The sequence below is a fragment of the Primulina eburnea genome, chromosome 5, assembly GCF_022965805.1.
Source record: "Primulina eburnea isolate SZY01 chromosome 5, ASM2296580v1, whole genome shotgun sequence".
In the NCBI taxonomy this organism is placed as follows: Eukaryota; Viridiplantae; Streptophyta; class Magnoliopsida; order Lamiales; family Gesneriaceae; genus Primulina; species Primulina eburnea.
In genome coordinates, this window is record NC_133105.1 from 4,258,058 (window position 1) to 4,282,169 (window position 24,112).

At 36.1% G+C, this 24,112-nt stretch overlaps 3 protein-coding genes and 1 long non-coding RNA gene across 9 annotated transcripts; 2 read left to right on the forward strand and 2 right to left on the reverse strand.

Annotated features, from left to right (window-relative positions):
- Nucleotides 1-2,277: 2,277 nt before the first annotated feature.
- Nucleotides 2,278-4,528, forward strand: LOC140832496 (HMG1/2-like protein). Of its 5 annotated transcripts, none has more exons than XM_073196560.1 (8): nt 2,278-2,400; nt 3,014-3,104; nt 3,192-3,302; nt 3,430-3,487; nt 3,584-3,628; nt 3,901-3,981; nt 4,080-4,163; nt 4,318-4,528. In XM_073196560.1, exons 2-8 carry the CDS (start codon nt 3,031-3,033, stop codon nt 4,342-4,344), a joined length of 480 nt encoding a protein of 159 aa, XP_073052661.1. In that variant the 5' UTR covers nt 2,278-2,400; nt 3,014-3,030; the 3' UTR covers nt 4,345-4,528. The 5 variants fall into 5 exon arrangements, with proteins under 5 accessions (XP_073052661.1, XP_073052664.1, XP_073052662.1 ...); XM_073196563.1 differs by lacking the exon at nt 2,278-2,400 and adding an exon at nt 2,798-2,822; XM_073196561.1 differs by lacking the exon at nt 2,278-2,400 and adding an exon at nt 2,866-2,945.
- LOC140832495 (thylakoid ADP,ATP carrier protein, chloroplastic-like) lies at nt 4,490-8,487 on the reverse strand. Its single transcript, XM_073196556.1, is given in 11 exon segments — nt 4,490-4,902; nt 5,142-5,199; nt 5,202-5,219; nt 5,756-5,925; nt 6,021-6,133; nt 6,215-6,283; nt 6,583-6,666; nt 6,754-6,810; nt 6,961-7,023; nt 7,685-7,741; nt 8,081-8,487. Coding segments are annotated over 11 exon segments (1,101 nt in total). The 5' UTR covers nt 8,393-8,487; the 3' UTR covers nt 4,490-4,802.
- A 302-nt stretch (nt 8,488-8,789) lies between these two features.
- On the reverse strand, nt 8,790-15,061 carry LOC140832497 (uncharacterized). The gene is made up of 2 exons (XR_012118125.1): nt 14,551-15,061; nt 8,790-9,542 (listed from the first exon to the last, which is right to left on the reverse strand). It is a non-coding gene; the product is annotated as an uncharacterized lncRNA (long non-coding RNA).
- A 6,523-nt stretch (nt 15,062-21,584) lies between these two features.
- LOC140831635 (uncharacterized) lies at nt 21,585-23,376 on the forward strand. Of its 2 annotated transcripts, none has more exons than XM_073195380.1 (5): nt 21,585-22,089; nt 22,191-22,267; nt 22,327-22,384; nt 22,497-22,590; nt 22,685-23,376. In XM_073195380.1, the coding sequence occupies exons 1-5, from the start codon at nt 21,855-21,857 to the stop codon at nt 23,241-23,243; spliced, it is 1,023 nt and encodes a 340-aa protein (XP_073051481.1). In that variant the 5' UTR covers nt 21,585-21,854; the 3' UTR covers nt 23,244-23,376. The 2 variants fall into 2 exon arrangements, with proteins under 2 accessions (XP_073051481.1, XP_073051482.1); XM_073195381.1 differs by having other exon boundaries at nt 22,345-22,384.
- Nucleotides 23,377-24,112: the final 736 nt, after the last annotated feature.

The window sequence follows — 24,112 nt, forward strand, 5'->3', positions numbered from 1 at the left end:
TTCTTTTTAAACAAGATATAAACATTAAAATAATATAAAGATGACAATGAGTTGGATCAGGTATGATGCCATATCATCCTTTCGTTTCCATTTATTGTATCACAAAAACTCATATGAGACGAATATTTAATTTGCTTAACACATGAAAAAACATTGTTTTTTATGCAAAAAAAAAATACTTTTCATATCATACTCCCAAATATCGCATTATCACGGATAAATAATTACATTTTTTTCAAATTTGAATTATTTCGATTAATTAATACATATATATCTAATTCATAAGAAAATAATAAGATAAAAATTAGAAAAACTAAATTTTCTATAAACAATAACAAAATATTACAAACAATTCATCTCAACACTATTATCATATAGAAATTGCACAAGTTCCATACTAATAATTTTTTCTTTACATTCAACTATCATTATTTAACAAAATATATTTGAATTAACATTTCTTTAATATAAATAAATATGTTTGTGTATATATATATATTATAATTTAATCGGATATTCGGATCAAGTATGAGTGGTGATACCCCCATAAGAGCCCGGGTCACGGATGACCCGATACAATAATTGGATAGCTCGATTCTGGATCAATCTGCTGGACAGATTCTTCAGCAGCCGGGCAGGGAGACACTAGGGACATTCTCCTCCCGAGTGATCGAAGAGCCCGGGCTCTCATGCAAGTGCCCAAGAACTTCCACTCGGTTTACCTCGAGAAGCGCACCACACTCGAGTGCATTGATATTATCAATCTTATTTGTCAGAACAACATGACTTTGGCGTGACATATAAAGCATCAGAAAGTATGGACAACCGACTTGACATATTTAGTAGGTAGGCACTGAAAACAAGGTATCTATCACATTTTCTCCTATAAATAACACGTATATTTCTCATTTAGAGGATTATGAATATTTGAACTCTCAAACACACATATATTATCACATATATTGCTTGTGTTCTTCTTTTTTTACTTACTGACTTTAGCATCGGAGTGGCTACGCTGGACACATCTCTGGCGCCCATTCACGAGTTCCTTTCGTCGTTTGCAGGTCGCGATCGAAACCATCTACTTTTCTCAATTTCCTAAACACTTAATCATCATCATCTGGTGGATTGTCCATGTATATTATTTTTTATATAAAAAATATTATTTATTATTATAAATATCAACAAAGTCAAAGTCCGTGTATCAGCTAATCCATGTAATAACTCAAAAAACGAAAAGTCTATTTCAAACTTTTATGGGTTTTATTCTTTAATTAATAAATTTGCATCATGTTAAACCAACTTGGCACCTCTAGTTTAATTATAATTAAAACTTCGTAATCTGTATAAGTAGGATTTTCAACTAGCTTTAATAATTCAATAATGAAGGGGGTCCGGCTCAACGACCTGCAGTCTATTCATATTTGCACATTCGGAATCGATTCCAATCACTCAATCAAAGTAATAAAACTTGAACCATCTATTCATGACATTGAATTCTTGAAATAAATGTAATTTGCATGATTACGTATATTCTATCACACACGCCATTATAAATCGTGATATATTTTTATCTTCATAAACATTATTTTGATATTTTTACCCATTACTTTCATTTTCATTCGACTATGTTTTCATCATTTTTCGATATTAATGATAGAATATATGTAAAGATTATATATTTATCAAAATGATTACATTTATAAATAATGAAGAAGTGATTAATTATTAAGGTAAAAACTTGTGTGAGACGATCTAACGAGTCATATTTTGTGATATAGGTATCTTATTTGCGTCATCCATAAAAAAATATTACTTTTTATGTTAAGTGTATTAATTGTGAATATTGGTATGATTGACACATAAAGATTTGTGAGACTGTGTCACAAGAGACCTACTCATATTTTAAAATAAAAGTGCATACTTTTTTTTTCCAAAAGGTAAAAGTGTATAGTTAAATGATAAAAACTTGTGTGAGACAGTCTTACATGTTGTATTTTGTGATACAGATCTTTTATTTAGGTCATCAAATGAAAAAATATGACTTTTATGCAAATAATATTATTTTTTATTTTGAATATCGGTAGAGTTGACTCATCTAACAGTTTAAAATTCGTGAGACCGTCTTATAAGAGATCTGTTCGAGTTAAATTCATATATTTAATTCGAAATAAATAAGGATGGTGATAATTGATAAGAGGATAATGTAATAGTCTCTGTCTGGCCGATCACCGATGGCCCAACAAGTAGTAAAAAATGATTAAATTAAGTTCAAAATTACAAATAACCGGCTAGTCCGGTGACTCAAGTGGATTTGTTCCACGCTGGTCCCTTCGATTCTAAAATTCTATTCTTTCTCGTGTAGACTCATTCGGCACCGATCTCTTGTTTTCTTTCTAGGTATGCTTCTCTCTTTTGTAATACTTATCTGTATTTATATTTTTTCTTAGCTAAAATTCTAACACAGAAACTATTCGTAGTGTTTTCTTGGTTTCAAGGTCCTTAATTCTGTATGAACTATGATTATTCTTGGAATATTACTTACCTTTTTTTTTCTTTTTCATTCCAATTTGAATGCATGACTTTGATCGTTCGTGTGCTGTATGTTAAATATGATGTAGGGGGGATGAATTTTTTATTGTATTTTGGAAAATCAGTTTGTGATTTTGTGTTGTGTGTTTTTTCCCCTTCAACTTTTTTGGGTTGCATAGGCCCATATTGATGATCCGAACCTTTTTGTTGCTTATGTAGATTTTGTCAAGCAGTTGAAGTTTCGCTGCGATTGTGTGTGTGCTGCGTTGACTTTGTTGATGCGCGCATAAGTAATGGCTTTATTTTATATTTTGCTTCCTTGACCAAAAAGTGGCTGGTGACTTGTTTATATTCTTGGTGGTGTTATATGGAATACAATGGTTTCTGCTAGTTAAGCATAAGTTTTCTAGCTTGTAGGTATAAATTTAGTAGCAATTCCCGGTTTTTTTTTTTTTTGCAATTCAATGGTGTATGTATTTAGGAGCTTCCTTTGCTGAAATGAAGACTGGCGGAAGGAGTAAAGGGGCTGCAAAAAAGGACACAAAAGAAGCATTGAAACCGGTTGATGATAGGTTGGCCTTGATTTGAAAATGGAACTTAATATTACTATGTTGTATTAGATGAACTGTATTCATTTGTAGCACTTTTGTTTGTTTCAGAAAGATTGGGAAAAGGAAGGTTGCTGCGAAGCCAAGTAAACCAAAGGCTACTAAGGCCAAGAAAGACCCTAACAAGCCCAAGAGACCCCCTAGTGCTTTCTTTGTGTTCCTGTACGAACCGTCATTATTCCTTATTTTTCGTGCCGTGGATGTGACGAGCATCATAGTATTCCATTTTTCAGATTTTGTATCCTACATGAGCTATATGGTTGGTTATTCAATGGTGGTTTTATTGCAGTGAAGAGTTTAGAAAGACTTTCAAAAAGGAAAATCCTAACGTCAAGGCCGTCTCAGCTGTATGTTTTTTGTACTTCCATTTTTACTCGGGATGTCTTTTGCAGATTGTGTTTTTGACAAAGCGTGCCTTTGGATTTTGTTTTGCATATGTCTAGGTCGGGAAAGCTGGAGGAGAGAAGTGGAAATCGATGAGTGCAGCTGTAAGGGCTAGAAACTCTATTTAGTGCATGATCATGATATGCTGGAAGATTTTATAAGCATTTGGTTGTGGGGTGTGGTAATCATGTGTGTGACACACGCATAGATATATATGATTAATATGTTCATTATGAAATGAACTTTAACCAGAGTATTTCAACTAATGAACCTGAAGCGATGATTCTTGGGTATTAAATTTATATGGCATGTTGAAAACTTGATTTGTATGAAGCTACAGTTTTACCGTTATCAATTATTACAAATGCATTCTTAGGAAAAAGCTCCTTATGAAGCTAAAGCTGCAAAGAAGAAGGCCGAGTATGAAAAACTAATGAATGCCTACAACAAAAAACAGGTGTGGTTTTTTCAAATTCTCTCCCATAAGATATAACATTTTATATTTGGATGTTTTTACCTGCATGCTTAAATGTTTGTCATTCATAAAATTGGCAGGAGAGTTCTGCTGATCAGGGGGACGAAGGATCTGAGAGGTCTGGATCAGAAGTTCACGATGACGATGACGAGGAGAGCGACCACGTACGTAATTTCGCCAAGTTTTGGACTGATGCTGTTATATATTCCAAAAGCAACATGATTAAACACTCAACATATGGTTGAATATTGTATTAATGAGCTGTTTTCTTCGATTCTCGCATCCAGCTAAATGTTATGAATTGTTGCTTTTGTGTAGGACGACGATGATGAGGATGAAGAGTGAATTCGCAACACAAAAAATCAGACTCAAGGCGGATCTCTGACTGGGATTCTGGATATGTATGATTTGGATTGTGAAAAAGGATAAGTATGAACAATGTAACTTATGTATAGTGTGTGTATATTTCATCGCAATTATCAGATTGCAATTTGCCAACAGATTTGAATCCTAACCATCCTGACGTATATATGTCGTGTATACAGTAGGTAGAAAGTCAGTTTAAGTACAAAACCTGGAGAACACAGCCTCGATGCAATTGTATCATAAAATTACTATTGAAACAAAAAAATGTTCAGATAAAATATCAAAATTTTCAAGCATGTTTCTAGGCCCTAGCCGTTTCAGCTGGTTGTTCCACAAAATAAAGCCCCAGGGTGCCGAAATAAGATTTTTGAAGACAGATGGTAACATGCCAATTGTACGTAAGACATGGGCAAAACATTTACAGCAATGTGTCTACTTCAATCTTGTTTCTTGCCGTTCTCCTCCATAAATTTTTGTAGCTCTTTCTCCCCTGCCGCGATTAGACGTTTGGCGGTGTCGAATGTCGTAAGCTTTATGCTGTCACAGCAATTGAAATGAAATTTAAAACTAAAGCACTTGTAGGAAACCTGTGGTTATATATCAAGAGCTGACAAAAGGCCATGTTCTTGAACAGAGGAAATTATGCCATCAAAGGGAAGCATAATCTACAGAGATAGCTGCTATGAACGAAACCCATAAAAAGAGAAGAAAATAATGGAATAACAATAGGGATAGCTGCAATTCAAGTCAGGTCAATTGAATGTAAAAAGATGAACCTGCTGTTTGGTAAAGTCTTTAATGCATTCGGTAAGAAACCCCTGTATAGCCCGATAAACCATCACGCGCCACAATGCCTGACCCAAATAGAAAGTCATGGAGCCGTAAGCATAATCAAGCCGTGGGGAAACACTGCAAGGGTATCACATAATCTTAATTATTCCATGCATCTCCAAGAATACCTCGTTATTGTATACGGCTTTTTTTCACTCCATAAAAAATAACCCTGTTGCTACCAGTGCTTTTAACGAATCATAAATCTAATACAGATCCATGAAAGGCCAAAGTCAACTGTTTAATTTCCAAAAAATTTCATTGTCATGCCCATATCAGATAAAAAAAATAGACTATATATGAGAATATCATGTTTTTTTTTTGTAATCAGGAAATCTCCATTTTCGCACTCAAAAAATTGTTTTCAGCCACTATCAACTAACTTTGAACCTGTTGTTCATGAACAAACAAAAGACTCACACCTACCAATGTGCGCTTCCAGAAGAAACTTTAGCTTTATCGTTCTTCGTCAAAGCAAGGGTGATATCTTCAACTTTTATTTCAACTTATGAAAAAATCGACATGTATGAACCCATCAGTGCAGTAGCATATACATTACCTGGGAAGGCATCAAAAATTGTCTTGAAAGGAGAACCCTTCATTTGCATTTGCCGCCTAACTGTGTCCAAAGGATAAAACATGACTGTGGCTATGGTGGCTGAAACCAGTGCTGTTGCCAGGGATATTTCAGTCCTCTTTTGATATTTATCTGGCAGTGCCTTCTTCACCCTAGTGTTCAAGAGAGAATGTAGTTTAAGGTTTAATGTATTATACTTATTCCGCCTAAACAGAAATAAAACTTGAGATCTGAACAGTTAGCTCACAAGTCAAAAACACAAAAATTCACGGCAATGTAAGGTGCAATTCCAATAAGAGAAGTCCCTAGACCGTTATAAAAGGATGCAAATCCTTCCTCTCTAATCATGTTTAGTGAAACCTGCAAATCAAAAGGTTGGAATTAAGTCACAATACAATGGGAGCTGTCTAAATGGAAAAACTTATCGAATAACAAGTTTACCTCTGTCATAGTTTTATAGCCTGGTTCAACAGCTAACCTCAACCTAAGGACATCTAACGGGTAAGTAACCTGGACAAAGATGTTTGAGACACGAACACATGTCGAAAGTAAATAGCCAACTGTGAGAAACATGTGTGCCTGCGTGCGTTGGAGAGAGAGAAAGAGGGAAGGGAGAGCATCTTTGTAAAATTGTGAATTTCCAATTAAAATTTTATCATCCACACATAAATCAAACTGTCATTGTACTTATGCTTTTATATCTAAGAGATCTCCATACCCTTAACATTCTCTTGAGCACTTAAGAAAAATATTCTGATCAAATCAATCTGATTCATTATATTTAAGTCGATCCAATTTTTATAACTTACGAAAGTTGAAGTCATGCCAGCACAAGCACCTGCAGCTAGTCTTCCAATTACAGATAGTTCCCCATCCTTTCCACTAAATAGTTTCTGAAATAGAATAAAACAACAGTTGATCCACTCAACCTCAAATAAGCTTGACTCAATGTTTCCTTTAGAAGATTGTTGCACCACTACCTTGTAAGTTTCATAGGCGAAAAGCTGTGCTGCACTATAAGGTATAACTCGTATCACCTAGAGCATTTACAAGTAAAAAAACTGCTTTAACTCAAGTTAGAAAAGTTAAAAATCCAACTCAAAAAAGGGGGAAAACAGAAAGAAATTCTGTGCGACTGCAGGAAGCAGCATGTTTGAAATATTTAGAGAAGTAATGGAACACCAAACCTGGGGAAGGTTTCCTTTCCAGTACCCTTTTAAGCCTTCTACCTTCCCAATCAATGTGAAGGCCTAAAATACACATTCAGAAGGTTACCACATAAGAGAATGCTCAACAATACGGACAGAAATTATTGGAAGAAACAACACGTGAATGGAGCATCAAATCAAATTTTAATTTCAGAACCTGATTACGAAGTACAGATAGAAAAGGTTGAAGAGGATGAGGCATTGAACCACGAAGTAGTACTGGATAAACTCGAGTCTATGAAAACATGATGGAAATAAAAGAAAATTTTCCATAATTTATTAAGGGTAATCAGGCACCTAAACCATATGTATGAGAAGGGTATCATCTGTTCACCACCCCCACACCAGGCGGAGTACAGAAAGGTGTGGAGTTAAATGAAGAGATCACCACATTGAAGTAAATAAATAATTTCGCATGTTATGGACTGTAGAGTTCAGATAGGAGCATCTAGAAACTGTATCGGTGTGTTAATCAGAGTCACAATTAAATTAAGAAGACTGAGTATTTTCATGGAGCTTCACAACTCTAAAGCATATGATAATGATGAACAAATAAATGAAAGATACTTTGGTCAACACAAATTAAACAATGGTGCAACCACGTATAGTTTCCAATTAAAAAGAAAGTGGACAAAACGGAAATTCTGGAACCATGTTACTGAGATAGCTAGAATAACAGGGAAGACAGATGCGGAGTAGAAACCTCAATAAATCCGATTCCCTTCTTTGCAGATTCTTGCCCAACTCTGAGACCGTGTGTCTGCGAAGACACGTGAAATGGTGTCACGGGAGATGTAACAGGGAACAAACATATCAAATGCAAAAATATTAAGCACAACAAGGATATTCAAATTCATTACCTTACTTTTAATCTTCTAAAAGATTGTGCAACCACATACATTCTTATATATAAGTGACAGCCAGCTTTTGTATGGATTTGACATACGTGACGACCGAAATTTCAAAATCCCAATACCAAAACTAAAGAAGCAAACTTATAACAAGAAACTCATCGGTGAAGGCAAAAGTAAAGCATGACGATTTTACAAAAACCACCAAAGTTACGAAACTCTATCCAAGAAATATAGATAAAAGTCACCTGCATGAGCAGCTTAATACGGTCGAGCGGTGCGGTGAACGTCTTAGAGGCGGCACCAGCAATGGCCCCGGCAGAGAAAAGTGCAGCTTCTTTCGGAACCAATGCTACCAAAGCCAACGGGTGGTTCAGAAGCTGAGATATAGAAGGTGAAAATTCCTTTTCGACTCTCTTTTCTGCGACCGAAATACAAGCAAAATTGTTCGTGCTGACGCCAGTAAACCAGCCACCCTTCCACTGGTCCCGCTCCGTATAAGTGTTTGGGTGAAGACCCGGAATGCCTCGCCATACTAATTTGGTTCCGGTGTCATTCATTTCGGGCTGTTTTAGCCCCTCCTCTGGAGATAAGGTGTGCAGTGCGAGCAGTCGAGAAGAATTCACAGGGAAATACAAGTCAGGCGGACAAACCCGGTTTAAATTTGATAAATTTTTGAAGGACTATATTGATATTTAAATTATTGAAACATAAAAATAAAAAAAAATTATATGTTGAAATTTAAAAAAAAAACAAAAAAATATAATATTAGTATCATATAAAGATAAAATTGAAAAAAAAAATTAATATCCTTCTTGTGTTAAGTGGTTAATATCATGTCATTAATTTTAATAAAATAAAATAGATAAAATTGCGTGAAATATGAACCTATTGTCACGCAAAAATTAATATCTTTTTTTTTAAGTGGTTAATATCATGTCATTAATCTTAATAAAATAAATAAAATTGCGTGAAATATGAACCTAATGTCACGCAAGCGCGAGACGCCGAGTAATAATAATAATTATTAACAAAATTTTACTTTTAGATATTTTAAATCTAAAGACAAAAAATATTATTATTATTACGTATAAAAAAAATAGATTAGAAAGAAATAATTAAATTGACAACGAAAAAAATGATAGATTAATTTAAACACCTCTAATATTTTTTTTTAAAAGTCAGAAGAATCAAAAGATAGTGAGAAGCTTCTTATTTTAGAACAGTATAGGTAAATCTGGCCGAATGTTCATTAATTTTTGCAATTTTAGAAACATGTAGAATAAAATTTTCAATTTCCCACCAACGTATTTAACGTTACTGGTAAGGTAACTATATGAATCTCCAACCATAGTACCGGTCAAAACATGAATCAAACAATAATCAAGATGCCACAGGTCCAGAAAAAATGCCTGTAGTAACGTTCAAAAATTCAGGAAAGCATCTAAATTGATGACGATCATACATGGGATGCGCGAATTTGATGATGCACTTGTTTGCACTAAAGATTTAGCAATAACACCTACAAGATACTCAAGTTGAAGGACTGGAGGTTTATTTCTTTAGGTGTAATGCAATACGCACGAGAGCCCAGATGATCGACTGCAAGACCTGCCTTTTCACAGCCTGTGAAGAACAGAGATTCGTCCTCTTTCCCCTATTCTGCGTCTTCAACTCATTAAAAATGCAGGTCGGGAAGCAGGCAAGCATCTTGAGAAGGAAGAACACAAACATGCGAGTAAGTTTATCAACTGTTGCAGTGAAAATCCCACTATAGAAAGAAAATGAAAGTTCCTATTAACATCCATACACATTCAGCTCCTAAATTAGAGCAGAATGATGGAATCTCCTATGGAAATATAACAGATACCAAGATCAGAAGCGATGAAGAGGGAAAGAATAATCATATCAATGGGATAAATGATATCTTGCTTCATAATCGAAGGAGATGATCTGTCATAGTTCTTAAATTAAGGGATTGTAATCTTAGTTTCCTTTTTACCTCTCTCTCAATGTATGTATAAAATAGCTGCTGTAAACCTTAAATCATTGCTCACGTTGAATATTGAAAGGAGCAATACACTGTCTTTTTTTTAAAATTCTTCTTGGTATCAGAGCCATTGTGAGCAACAATGTCATCCCTCTCCCATAATGTCAGTAACTTCATCACCCTCAAACTAAACCAAGACAACTACCCTCTTTGGCGTGAGCAAGCTCTAGCTCTTGCTGAAAGCCAAGATTTGCTTGGACATCTCACTGGGGAAATACCCGAGCCAAAAACAGATTCGATGACAACAATCGAGTCGTCAACAACAACCGAAAAAATCACAGCATGGAGAAAATCGGATCGACTTCTTCGTGGATGGATTATCGGAACTCTTTCCGAAGAAGCATTGGGTCTTGCCATTGGACAAGACACATCAAAATCTGTATGGGATGCCCTAAAGGAAGCATATGCACAAGACTCTCAAGAAAGAGAATTCACACTTCGTCAACAATTGACGTATCTATCTAAAGATGACACTACCACCATTGGAGAACATATCAGGAAATTTAAGAGCATCTGCGACAATCTAGCAACAATAGGAAGTCCAGTGGCTGAAAAAGTTAAAGTCTTTTCTCTCCTGACAAGTTTAGGACCAAAATACGAGTCATTCACCACAACCATGCTAAAACCACCACGCCCTTCCTACACTGAATTGGTATCACTGTTACAAGGATATGAACAGCGTCAAAATTGGTTCACCACCAGTGCACCAGCCCATCACCTAGCCTTTTATGGACAAAAACAACAACTTAGCTCTGTCAACCGCAAACCCCAAAACAACTTCACCTCCAATGGCCGAGGATTTCAAGCACATAAGCAAAATCTCAATAGTGGGAATAACAGCTTTAGTCAACAAAACACCAAACAAGACTCCAAGAATCAAAGACCTCCTCCTCCAGGACAACGTCGAATGACACCAGCTGAAAGAGAAATGTATCGAGATGAAACCTGCCAAATATGTGGGGGGACAGGACACGTTGCAAAAATCTGCTGGCATCTCTCCAAATACACACAAACTCAGGATGAAATTCCAAAGGCTTTAGCTGCACTCACCCTTGACAACACAATCTTTGACACGGAGTGGACGTCAGATACAGGTGCTTCTCATCACATGACAGGTAACGCTGGTATGTTGAAAAATATTAGACCATATCTTGGTAATGATTCAGTACTGATAGGAGATGGTACACTATTGGGAATTAAGTCAATTGGTGATACTCACATTAAAAATGGTAATCAAGTTCTACCCTTAAATGATGTCTTGCATGTACCCAATCTAAACAGGAACCTGTTATCCATAAGTCAACTTACAGACCATTATCCTGTTAATTGTGAATTTTCTAATGTGGATTTTTGTGTTAAGGAACGGGAGACAGGTCACAAGTTGATGACGGGACAAAGACAGGGTGATTTATATATTATTTCCAGCCCACATGAAATACATTATTCTCATAGGTTTAAATCGGGTACCGCTGAATTATGGCATCAACGGCTAGGACATCCTCAAACATCCACTCTTAAGCTACTACAACAAAAAGGGTTGATTGATGTTCAAGGACCTAATAAGATACAATCTCTTTGTGATAGTTGTCAATTAGCTAAACTTAGTAGATTGCCTTTTTCTATGTCAGAAAATTTCAGCTCCGCTATTTTTAATAAAATTCATTGTGATTTATGGGGGCCATCACCTGTATTATCTCTTGGAAAATTTCGTTATTATGCTTGCATCGTTGATGATTTCTCTCGCTACACATGGCTTATTCCTCTTAGAAAAAAATCTGAATTTGTCGATGCTTACCTTTCCTTTGAAAAATATGTAGCAAGACAATTTGATAAAAAAATAAAGATCTTCCACTCCGATGGCGGTGGAGAATTTGTTAACTCGAGACTTAACTCACACTTTCAAGCAGAGGGAATAGTTCATCAAATCTCTTGCCCACACACACCGGAACAATCAGGTATGGTTGAACGACGCCATAGGATAATTCGTGAACTAGGTATGTCAATGTTATTTCATTGTAATGCTCCTTTATACTTGTGGGTAGAAGCATTTACAACTGCTGTATTCCTTATTAATCGTCTACCCTCATCTTCTCTCGACTTCGATACACCTTTTTTTAAATTGAAAAAAGAGCAACCAAATTATTCCTTTTTACGGGTGTTTGGTTCTCGATGCTTTCCATATACTTGGGATACTCGCAAACATAAATTTGATCCAAAAACAGTTCCATGCATTTTTATAGGTTATAGTGATCGACACAAAGGCTACAAATGCTTTCATCCGCCCACACAAAAAATATTTGTTTCACGACATGTTGTCTTTGATGAAACAAAATTTCCATTTAAAAATCACCAAAGTGATGACAGTACTTTTTAAAAAATCAGTTTATGAGTATTTTTGATTCTTGGACTAATTCTCCTATCTCGCCTATCTCTCAAAATGACTTGTGTTCTACATCTGCAGAGATCCTTGCCTCACCTCTTCCATCACCTACACTGCATCAGTTCACTCCCTTGATTGAAGCACCTTGTGAATCACCACCTCCTTTTACAAGTCCTATATTAACCTCACAGCAAGGGACCGATACATATTCCAGCTCTTCCGCACATCATGAACGATCGAATGAAGACTCAACCTCTCTTCGTTGCCATGAAAGCTTGGAGTCTACAGAATCTCACCATGACAAACTCGTACAATCTACAGCACCTCAATGTCAACAGCATCCCATGACAACACGGTCTCACGTAGGTACCTACAAACCAAATCCAAAGTATGCTCTTACGGTTGCCAGTCAAGAAATACCTCGACCACCGCTTTCAATCAAATCTGCTCTAAATCATGATGGCTGGAGAGTAGCAATGCAAGAGGAAATGGATGCTCTTCATCACAATCAGACTTGGCAGCTTGTTCCTCGCGATCTTAGGATGCATGTCATTGGATCCAAGTGGGTTTTTAAACCCAAACTCAAACCGGATGGAACTCTTGATCGCCTCAAAGCCCGACTGGTTGCTAAGGGCTATCACCAAATAGATGGCCTAGACTACACTGATACATTCTCACCGGTCATTAAACCCGGTACTATCCGAATTGTACTCACTCTTGCATTAGTTCGAAAATGGGATATTCGGCAGCTAGACGTCAAGAATGCATTCCTACATGGCACACTTACTGAAGACATCTATATGGAACAACCTCCAGGGATGGTTGATCAAAACTTTCCGACACATGTGTGCAAACTCCAACGAGCCATTTATGGTTTGAAACAAGCACCTCGTGCTTGGTTTGATCGATTCAGCTCCTTTCTTTTACAGCATGGTTTTTTTTGTAGTCTAGCTGATCCATCATTATTTATCTCACAATCTTCTCATGGTACTTTAATTCTTCTTTTATATGTCGATGATATACTTCTTATAGGATCGACTTCTCAGGTTCTAACTACATTTATTCAGCTCCTGCACACTGAATTCGCCATGAAGGATCTTGGTCCAATTCATCGTTTCCTTGGCATAGAGGTGACACATACTTCTGAAGGCCTACATCTGTCTCAGTCTCATTATGCCCTTACCATTCTTGAGAAGACAGATATGGTAGATTGTAAACCCATGAGCACGCCGCTTGAGGCCAAAACTAAAGGACTTGACGATAATACCATACTTGACGATATTATTCATTATCGTGGCATAGTTGGTGCTTTACAGTATCTCACTCTTACTCGACCTGATCTTGCTTACAGTGTTAATTTTGTCTCTCAATTTCTGCAAACTCCGACTCGCTCACACCTCAAAATGGTTCGCCGAATCTTACGTTACGTCAAAGGGACTATCAACCTTGGTCTCGATTTCACATCTCACTCTACACTTGATCTGTGCGCTTTCTCTGATTCAGATTGGGCAGGCTGCCCCACGACTCGTCGCTCAACAACTGGTTATTGCACATTCCTTGGTCACAATCCGATCTCCTGGTGTGCAAAGAAACAACCCACCATCTCACGCTCCAGCACTGAGGCTGAATATAGAGCCATGGCACATACCGCTGCTGAGATTACATGGCTAACATTTCTCCTTAAAGACCTTGGAGTGCAAATATCACGACCTCCAGTCTTATTTTGTGACAATCTCAGTGCACTGCATATGACTATAAACCCGGTCTTTCATGCTCGAAGCAAACATATTGAGCTCGATTATCACTTTGTGCGTGAAAGAGTTGCCCACGGTCTCCTAGTTACCCGGCACGTCTCGACGATGCATCAGGTAGCCGATGTCTTCACCAAGCCTATGTCGAAAGCTACACTTTCTCTTCTTCGTCTCAAACTTCGCCTCCAGCCCCGGCCAAGTTTGCGGGAAGGTATTAACATCCATACACATTCAGCTCCTAAATTAGAGCAGAATGATGGAATCTCCTATGGAAATATAACAAATACCAAGATCAGAAGCGATGAAGAGGGAAAGAATAATCATATCAATGGGATAAATGATATCTTGCTTCATAATCGAAGGAGATGATCTGTCATAGTTCTTAAATTAAGGGATTGTAATCTTAGTTTCCTTTTTACCTCTCTCTCAATGTATGTATAAAATAGCTGCTGTAAACCTTAAATCATTGCTCACGTTGAATATTGAAAGAAGCAATACACTGTCTTTTTCTTAAAATTCTTCTGTTCCCATTCTTACCCGTCACCGCTTGAAGAAATGGCACTGATGGCTTTTGACTCGTATGATTTAAGGAGAAATGACAAGGACTTTATAAGGTTTTAATATTGGTTAACATCTTCAATCACGAGCAAGGTGTAAGGGAAGAAGCAAGTGTTGAAAATAGGTTAGATTCTTTAAGGGAGAAGAAAACGAGAAGAGTGATCCTTCATGAATGCAGTAAGAGTTATTTTTCACATTTTATAATAACCAATGATAAAGTCCACGTACGCAATAAAATATCACTTGCTATAATCAGGTCCCATTTTGGATTGGAAATTGGGAACTCTTCACCCCAATAATCTGAAAACACTACATGGAGATATAAATAAGTTTCCATCAGCATCAAAGTTGTTATGCTAATATAATTTTGAGTATCACGCAGCATAATGCAAATGAAGTTACGTCTCACATGAGGAAAGACAGGAGTAACCCCATTTATCTAGAAATTATAAGCTATGTTCTCTTCAATTTCAGCATCGTCATAATCTGAGAGGTTGTGATCAGAGACGGATCTACGCTAGGGCAGCCCATTTTTTTTATTTAGCGACGGTTTTAGCGACGGTTTTTGAAAACCGTCGCTACTTTTGCGACGGTTTTAGTAAACCTGTCGCCGATGGGGATCGGCGACAGTTTTATCAAAAACCGTCGCAAATATTAGCGACGGTTATTGCTAAAACCGTCGCTAAATTATTAAAAAATAAAAAAAAGTGGATCGGCGGTTTTAATTAGCGACGGTTTATTCAATAGAACATCATTACCACTTTGATGTTTTTAATGCAGCAATAGATTTCATTTTGATGGAGTTAAATACTCGGTTCAATGAGTCATCGGTGAAACTTCTTTCTCTTAGTATAGCTTTAGATCCTAAAAATTCATTTGACTCATTTAACAGTGATGATATTTGCAAGCTTGCGAAGAAGTTTTATCCTGGAGATTTCACAGATCAAGAAATTGTTGTTTTGAAGTATGAATTGATACATTTATAAACTCGATGTGATGCAGAATTTAAAGGTTTCTACACTTGTTGAGTTGTGTCAGCAATTGACCGAGAGTGGACGGTCAAGTGTTTATGTTATGTTGACTAGATTGATTCATCTTGTTTTGACATTATCTGTGTCTACTGCTACTATTGAACGGGCTTTTTCAGCAATGAAGCATGTGAAGACGGCAATTCGCAATAAAATGGAGGATGACTTTCTTGCCGATTGTTTGACACTCTATATTGAACGAGATTTAGCTAAACATATTGATGTAAATTCTATTATTGATGAATTTTATGTTTTAAAATCCCGTAAGGCACAACTTCGTTGAACGATATAATGTACTTTTTTTAATAATATATAACTTATCATATTGAGTTCAAGCCCACCCCAACTCTTATTCCTGGATCCGTCCCTGGTTGTGATGTCAACTGCAAATGATTTGTGCAAAAAGATGGCCAAAGCCCCAGTTCAACTGCAATAAACTCAAGTTATACACGTCAATAAACGGTAAAAGCATTGCCCCATTCATTTCATATTCTTGAGCACAAACAAGAGAGAAATACGAGATTGCTATACATCCACGAACACCTAAACAGATTGTATGTGACAGACATTTAATCATGGAAAGTTTTCATCCTACATTGTTCGTACGAAGATGATAATATTAAAATATTGAGCGAGAATTCTAACGCTGAAACAGGTGAAAATTTGAAAGTAGAAAAGAAGGTCTCACAAAGAGTGCTCTACAGAGTGGTATCACACCATCCCATTTCACTTACTTTCTGCCATCCATCCATGATCTATGATGAACAAACAATTCGATAAAAGCAAATGTGCCAGGCCAGAGTAGATTAGGATTTAGTCGGTGGAAAGAAAATTCCATCATACGCAATTCCTGCATGCATGCCAAAATACACAAAAGCTTAAAGCCTACAAACAATTGATAGAACCAAAGTTTGCCCCCAAAAAGTCATTTTTTGAACTTTGAAGTGCTCCACTAATCAACATTATGGCTACATGTTCCGCTTACCAAAGCACACACACACATTGATACTAGTGATAAAGAAGCAAGATGTTTGGCCCTTTCATAACACTCCAAGTTCTAAGACACAGTTACAATATATACCTCCCAGAATCATCCTTTTGCAGTCAATGATCATTCTCATAGAAAAATTAATGATAAGAAGCAAAGCATAACTCATCATTCTAACCCTACAAATTCAAAAATTCAAAGTCGTTGAAGAAACTCGGCCGTTTGCAAACACAAGCTTCCAGATTTCCAAAAAAAAAAAGAAGTGAAAAACAAATCTTTCTCAAACTCAAATATGCAGACGAGTATGATAAACAAAGATAATCAAATAACATAGATACCATTCCAGGAAATTGGTGCCTTCTCTCCTCGAATTTCTGATTTGCTTCTGAATTTCTCCCTCTTCTGCAGAAAAAAGACCATAAACCACCCATAATCTTTTACAACTAATAGTGTGGAAACATAAATACTTATGACTGTGAAGCAATTATGATTATATGGAAGATGGGTAGGTGGTACCGGCACCGGCACCGGCACCCGGCAACGGCACCCTCGCCGTCTGCTTCGACGATGGTGGAGAAAAGTGCAATGTCCATTTTGTTGCAGACAAGGCCTCGGAGCCCAAAGTTGTACAATTGGGCTCAATCTTTTAATCTACCACGGTCAATTTGGGACTGTCAATTGGTAATAAATATAGTCTTCATATTTAACCAATTATTTGTATTTTCATTTGCCACTAAACGGCAACGTTTGGTTTGACGGATTAGGTGTGATAGATATTTTATCATACCTAATCCTGCGTTTGGTACGATCTTAGTAAACCCAGATCAATCCTTCCTATGAGTGATTAGGTGGTATTACGTAGGATTATAATACCTCATTCCATTGTAGGATTATTAATTCTCCTCTATCCCTACCCACTTTCCAATTTTACCCTTCTTCCTTCATCGCTATTGAACCACCTCGGCTGCCGGACCGCCGCCGCCACCCTCGCCGGACCGCCGCCGGACATACGCCGGACCGCACCGCATAGTCGTCGCCGGGCCTTTGCCGGAACGCCATCGCCGCCGCCGGACCGACGCCGTCGCTGCCACGTCGGCTGCCGGACCACCGTCGGACCGCCGTGCCGGAGTGGAAGAAGAAAAAAAAAAGAAGAAGGGCAATTTAGTCTTTTCATCAAAAATTTCAAAATTATCCCACACTTAAAAATTTAACCAAACATACTACCATATATTACATATCTACGATAATCATTTTCTTTATCATTTACATACTAATCATTAGTTTATTTTATCCTGCAACCAAACACAGTCTTAATGTTGTAGCTGTACTCCCTAGATTGTTTTGAAAAATATTATAATTTCGACATGGTCTAACTTCTTGTCAACAATATTCTTCTTGTTCATACTTCAATTTTTCAGTAGATCAAAGTTTAAGATGGGTTATTAAAATCTATCTCCAGAAAAAGAATGAAGAGTAGGTCTCTGTCTGGAGAAAGAAATTATTTTATATGAGAAGATCTCACAAATCTTTAACGGAATAATACTTTAAGTATAAAAATTTAAAAAATTTCAGGATTCATATCATGTTGAAAATGTGTCTCATAAAATTGACTCGTAAAACTATCTCAAATAATTTTTTGTCAAAAAGAAATAATCATATGCCTTGGAGTTAAAAATCACATTAAAATAATCGTCATTACCTTTTATTTTTTTTTACAAAATGTTCTCATCAACAATAATCATATATATCTAAAATGTATTTTTATTTACAAACTATTGAGAGAGTTGGAAGATCTATCTGATACACGAGAAAGATAAAGACTATAATATTCATAGTCTAAAATATATTTCCACAAGAATATATTATCAACAATAATCATATATCTAAAATGTATTTTTATTTACAAACTATTGAGAGAGTTGGAAGATCTATCTGATACACGAGAAAGATAAAGACTATAATATTCATAGTCTAAAATATATTTCCACAAGAAATTAAATTATATATAATATAAATGTGATTGGGTCTCGGGCAAGAAACAATACATGACTAGTACTATTTATACTGATGGGGGAATCATAAAACGACAGACATACTCATTCGGAAATGATGGTAGATCCGCATTAATAGGCAGACGCACAAATTCCTACATATTCCTACGGTACGTACATTTAACCTTAACTTAATATAATCGTAACTATATTATATTACCTTCAATAGAAAACACACAAGTCTTATTCCAGGGTTGACTTGACAGGTTGGACACTTGTGGGTGACTCTTTTTTCCACACCATTGCCATTTGCCAGTAGTTTGTTGATTATTCATAAATAAATAATAAGAAAAAACCAATAATTTAACTTCGTTTACATTATGTGTACAAATAAAATATGATTTATGTGGTCTGGAGAATTGGTCTGTGCACTGCTGACTGCTGAGAACTACTTTTTTGGCTTAAATTATTGTATACTGCATATTGAGACTTAATTGAACGAAACCACTTTTGTACAAAGAAAATTCCAGCGCTTTATTGGAACGAGTCCCCGGTATTTCTTGAAGTTCTTTATATTATATATATTAATTTAGGGTTTTACCCAATCTATTGATCAAATTTCTGCTATTTTTCGTATTGCATGCTATTTAGTATTTATATAATTATATTTGTATGTATGTAGTGTTTGATGTTGATCAAAGACGGATTCAGCGGGCGAACGGGTGAGACCGCCCCTCAATTTTTAATTTTCATTGATTAAAAACATCTGGTAAAATGCTCACCCATTACCCAGTAGATAAAGTACATTACATAGTCCAAGGATTGACGACTTACCCGGCCCGTTCAGTGACTTAGGCACTGGACGTTCAAAAATGGATACTATCGGATCAATTCAATAATAGACACCTGTTGGCATTCCCTCATTTCTTCTCTTTTCAGGGCCTATCCGAAATTAGGGGTCTAAAATTAATTATATTTTTTCATCTTCCTCCTAGTATTTTGTTCTTGTCTCCCTCACACATAAATAAGTAAGCCAAAAAAAAGATTAAAAAAATTGCACCACGAGTTTTTCAAGCCAAACCCAAGGATAGATAGAGATCAAAACATAGCTAGGCCCTAGCTAGCACAAGGGTCCATGATTGATTGGCAACTTTTAACCAAAACCCACCAATTAATTAATATTATCAGCAAAATCAAGAACCCCGTGAGGAATACTTTCATTTACTAGTTTTTTTGAAATCAAAGATTGTTACGAATCCAAATAAATTACGTGCCCTTTCCTCGTCTAAAATAGTCAGTTCACGGCCGGAATGCGTAGCTAGCTCATGCACGTGGGAGGAATTAAAAGCCAAAAATCTTTGCCACCACTCAATTTAGTACTGATCTGTTTCGTTAGGACAACCCTTGGATTCTTTATCACAAGCACATAAGATCCCCATGAAAAATTGGTGGAAAATTCAAGATTTTAATGATTTCTAGAGTAATTTATTAAATGGATTCTGTTAATAGTAGGTCACCAACTTTAAAAAGTCTAAATTTGAAAAAATTGGCTTTGCCAGTTGGGAGACTCTTTCCACTTTCATCGTTGAAATAAGATTAAATTCTCAATTGAACATATAAAATTTCATAATACGACATGATCCGACACTAGGGAAAAGAAGAAGATCAAAAATCAAAGAAGTTGTTTTGCCTTACGTTTACCAAAAATATCGATCAAGCCTGGTAAAATTTTATTTCATTTATGATCAAATAATAATATATTTCTCATAACCCCATAGTTTTGTAATATTTGGATGAATTTATTGCTATAAAAATATCGAGAAAGAAGATAGGTCCAACGGTCCAGCTAAGGAAGAAAACCCGTGATTCCCGACGTGAAGGCAGCTGCAAGCATGCACTTCTCTTTTCTTTATCTTAATTAAATCTTCTATATGAACCACAAATAAACAGGATTAATGTAAGAAGAACCAACGTTAGAGCACTTCAAGTTTATCAATTTTCTTTGCATTAGTAACTCGTATTTATTTTGATTAATTTCAAAATAAAAATAAATATAGTTCGTAAAAATGCATATACGCGGTACGCCATCTCCATCCAAACCAAGCTACGTAATTATCGCGATACTATTTTTGTATATATGGATATGTCACAATTTATAGAAGGCAGTCAAATTATAATCTCAATATATATTGTGGGGCTTTTATTTTATATATCGAATACGAAATTAAGTAAATTATTTTAAACTTATAACAAATAGGGTCGTTGCGTACGCACATTATATCATAATAGATTTTCACAGACATATTTGTATTTACTCGATTAAAATATGACGGGGGACTCCATAATACAGCGAAACTTGGACATGATTTCAGATGGAGATATATTATTAAGTAAAACAATCAAACACAAAGTATATGTTATTTAATTAATTCGCCCGACAATTCTACATTAATTATTTGATTAAAATGAGAGGTAAACTTCTGAATTTTTGTAGCAGTGCATATGAAAATTGAACAGAAAATAAATAATAGCCAAGGGGGCATAATTTTCTTGATAATGATGGAGTATAAAAATGGTGGATGGTCCCAAGGTTTGTTTCTCCGAGTAAAACAGACAAATATTATAAAAGTACTCATTTTTTTTTTAAAAAAAAAAAACTTTGAACTTGCTTACGTCATTCCAATTTCCAGCCACTTTTCACCTTATTTGAACATTGAACTAGTCCACAAATTTCCGTATGTTGAAATCTAGGAAAACTGAACTTGGTATGCATTCAAATAATAAATCCCATTAAACTACATACCCACCAAGTTTGTAGAAAATTTGTTTTCTTTTCATTTTTTTATAAAATACACGTAAGACAGGAAATAATAAATGAATAATATGATTATCTATATATATATATATATATATATAGATGTTAATTTTTATCACAAAGAATTTTTTTAAATCTTTAATGGCATAACATTGAAAAGTTTGTACGTATATACATTATATAGCTAGCATGCATATGAACGTTGACTAATAAGATGCCTAAAGATTTCCTTTTGATGTATTCTAATTGTTTAAGTGAGGGGGAAAGAGAGAAAGAGAAAGGTCTTTCATCTTCCTCTCACGGTCTAGCTAGCTAGATAGCTAGGGTTTTCTTGTTCATATCTTCGAGGAAGGGTAGTGGATCCGATATCTTTGGTTTGCCTCAAGTGAAACCCTAGCAGCTTTAACACTGTGATCACTTGGTATAGCTAGTTTGGTTGCACAAGAAGAGATAGAGAGTAAATGGAAGGAAGCGGTGAAACAGAATGTATGCACGAGAGGATAAAACACAACGATGAAAACGATAGCGAGAGGAAAATTAATGGAGGTAGCTCCAGCAATAATAGTTGTGTCGAGGAAAGCTCAAAGAAGCCATCCGTAAGGCCTTATGTTCGATCTAAGACCCCTAGGCTGCGGTGGACGCCTGATCTTCATCTGCGATTTCTTCAAGCGGTGGAAAGATTAGGAGGCCAAGAGAGTAAGTTTCCAACTTATTGTGATCGTATGCTTTTATTATTTGGTTAATTATCACTGCTTTTTGGATTAATTCCTCGTTTCCTGTTGTGGTTTTGGTTGCAGGAGCAACGCCAAAATTAGTGCTTCAGTTGATGAACATGAAGGGACTAAACATTGCTCATGTTAAGAGCCATTTACAAGTAAGAACATAAAGTTATTTGATATCGGTGGACTAAAAATTTTCTTCCTTGAGAGTTAGTTATCTATATATTTACAGATGCACAGAAGCAAGAAGTTTGAGGAGCCCAATTACCAAGGTATATAGATATACATATATATCCCACTTGATACTGGCTAGTATCTATATTGTGCAAGAGGGATCCAATTAATTGGAATGTCGTATGCGACTAAATTTCTCCATTTTTACAGGGATGGCGAATGACGGCGGGCTTGTAGTGGAAGGTGTAGATCGGAATATATACAATCTAAGCCGGCTACCTTTTCTTCCAAACTTCAACCAAAGGCAAGCTATAGATATAGATCATATATAATCAAGCTCGTTCTTGTCTTCAATTATATAAGTTTCATCTAGTATGCTATTTCAAATATTTTCCCAGATATGGAGATGTTTTTTGGAATGGCGAAGCTAGGTGGATCGACGGAACAGGATTTTATGAAAGGATGTTGAGCAGCCACTATTATAGATCAGAAAATCTTGATCTTTACACCAAACTCGCCTCTTACAATGAAAGATCCGATCCGAGATCCAACGAAATGAAATGTGAATTTGGATCATCGCACAAGCAAGAAACCTGTCTGAACCAATCTAATCCTGTTGGGCTCAAGTCCATTCAGCTTCATAAAGCTGTTAATCAGCAAAGGATTTCATCAGATCATGATCATGAGAAAAGTACCCCTTCAAGTATAGGCCAAAACATGAGCACCAAAAGGGATATGACATTAAAGAGAAAGGCCACGGACTGCGAACTCGGTTTAAATCTAACGCTCGGGCTAATATCAAGAAACCACGAGCAGCTAATCAGGGAGCGAGAAGAGGAAAGCAACTTGTCGCTGTCGTTGTACCCTACTTCATCATCTTCAAAGTTTAGGAAGCTGAATGAAAATTTAAGTAGTGAAAGTAGAAGTGGGGTAAGTACTCTGGATCTGACTCTATGAATTTGACAATTCTAAGTGAGATGTTGAGGTACTTGCTCCAGTGATATGCAAGTTCCCGATACTATCTTGTATGTGGCTTAAAATAATGTTATAGATATTATGCACGAGACCACCTGGCCTGAAGTTTTCTGCAGCTAGCTTCATTGGGAATATACAGACACACATGCTCAGAATTGGTGTTTGAATGAAACTTTAGCATGGAAATAGTCGAATGGCATATGGTTTCAATCGTAATTCATGTACACTCAAACTCATTCGGCGATGTTTGAAACTGAACAAGGATCAATATAATTTAGCTAGGGGGACAAAAACCTGAATTTTTCGGGGAAAAAGTTTGATGAGTTCTTCGAAAACACTGTGGTTACTTCAGAAAACTAAAATGAAAGGATATATTGATTTTGAAAATGCTTGTTATTCCCCAAAAATCCTTGCTCCACCTTCAAGACTTGTTCTTCACCCTAGCCTTGAATCTTTAGGGTGATACTTCTCCTTCCAGGTCTCTCAATTATGTAAAAATCACGTCATGAGCATTGGTTCGTACTTAAACCATGCTTGAGATTTCGCCTCCAAAGTGTTACTTTATTATGTTGGGTCAACTCGGACTAAATATCTCTCAGGAAGCTTTTGCAATACTAGACTTATTCTATTTTTTTGTTCCCAAAGTCGTTTTCTTGCTCTCGTCTATGGACGTGGCGTATGAATTATTGAATTGACTTGGTTTTTTTGTTCATTTTTTAGCTTCTAATATTTAATCAACCAGTCAATTTAAAGAAGAATTAATACAATGAATTTTGGTGCAATTCGGTCTAAATAAAGCCATATAAGAGCGAGTACAACTTATATATATATATACTAGGAATGATCATGTG

Excerpts from the sequence above, each read along its gene's own strand:
- LOC140831635 (XM_073195380.1), top strand. The coding sequence starts at position 21,855 with ATGGAAGGAAGCGGTGAAACAGAATGTATGCACGAGAGGATAAAACAC. Across the intron at positions 22,268-22,326 it reads ATGTTAAGAGCCATTTACAA|TTATCTATATATTTACAGAT; the intron begins GTAAGAACATAA and ends CTTGAGAGTTAG. Across the intron at positions 22,385-22,496 it reads TGAGGAGCCCAATTACCAAG|GGATGGCGAATGACGGCGGG; the intron begins GTATATAGATAT and ends CCATTTTTACAG.
- LOC140832496 (XM_073196559.1), top strand. Across the intron at positions 3,105-3,191 it reads TTGAAACCGGTTGATGATAG|AAAGATTGGGAAAAGGAAGG; the intron begins GTTGGCCTTGAT and ends TGTTTGTTTCAG. Across the intron at positions 3,303-3,429 it reads AGTGCTTTCTTTGTGTTCCT|TGAAGAGTTTAGAAAGACTT; the intron begins GTACGAACCGTC and ends GTTTTATTGCAG.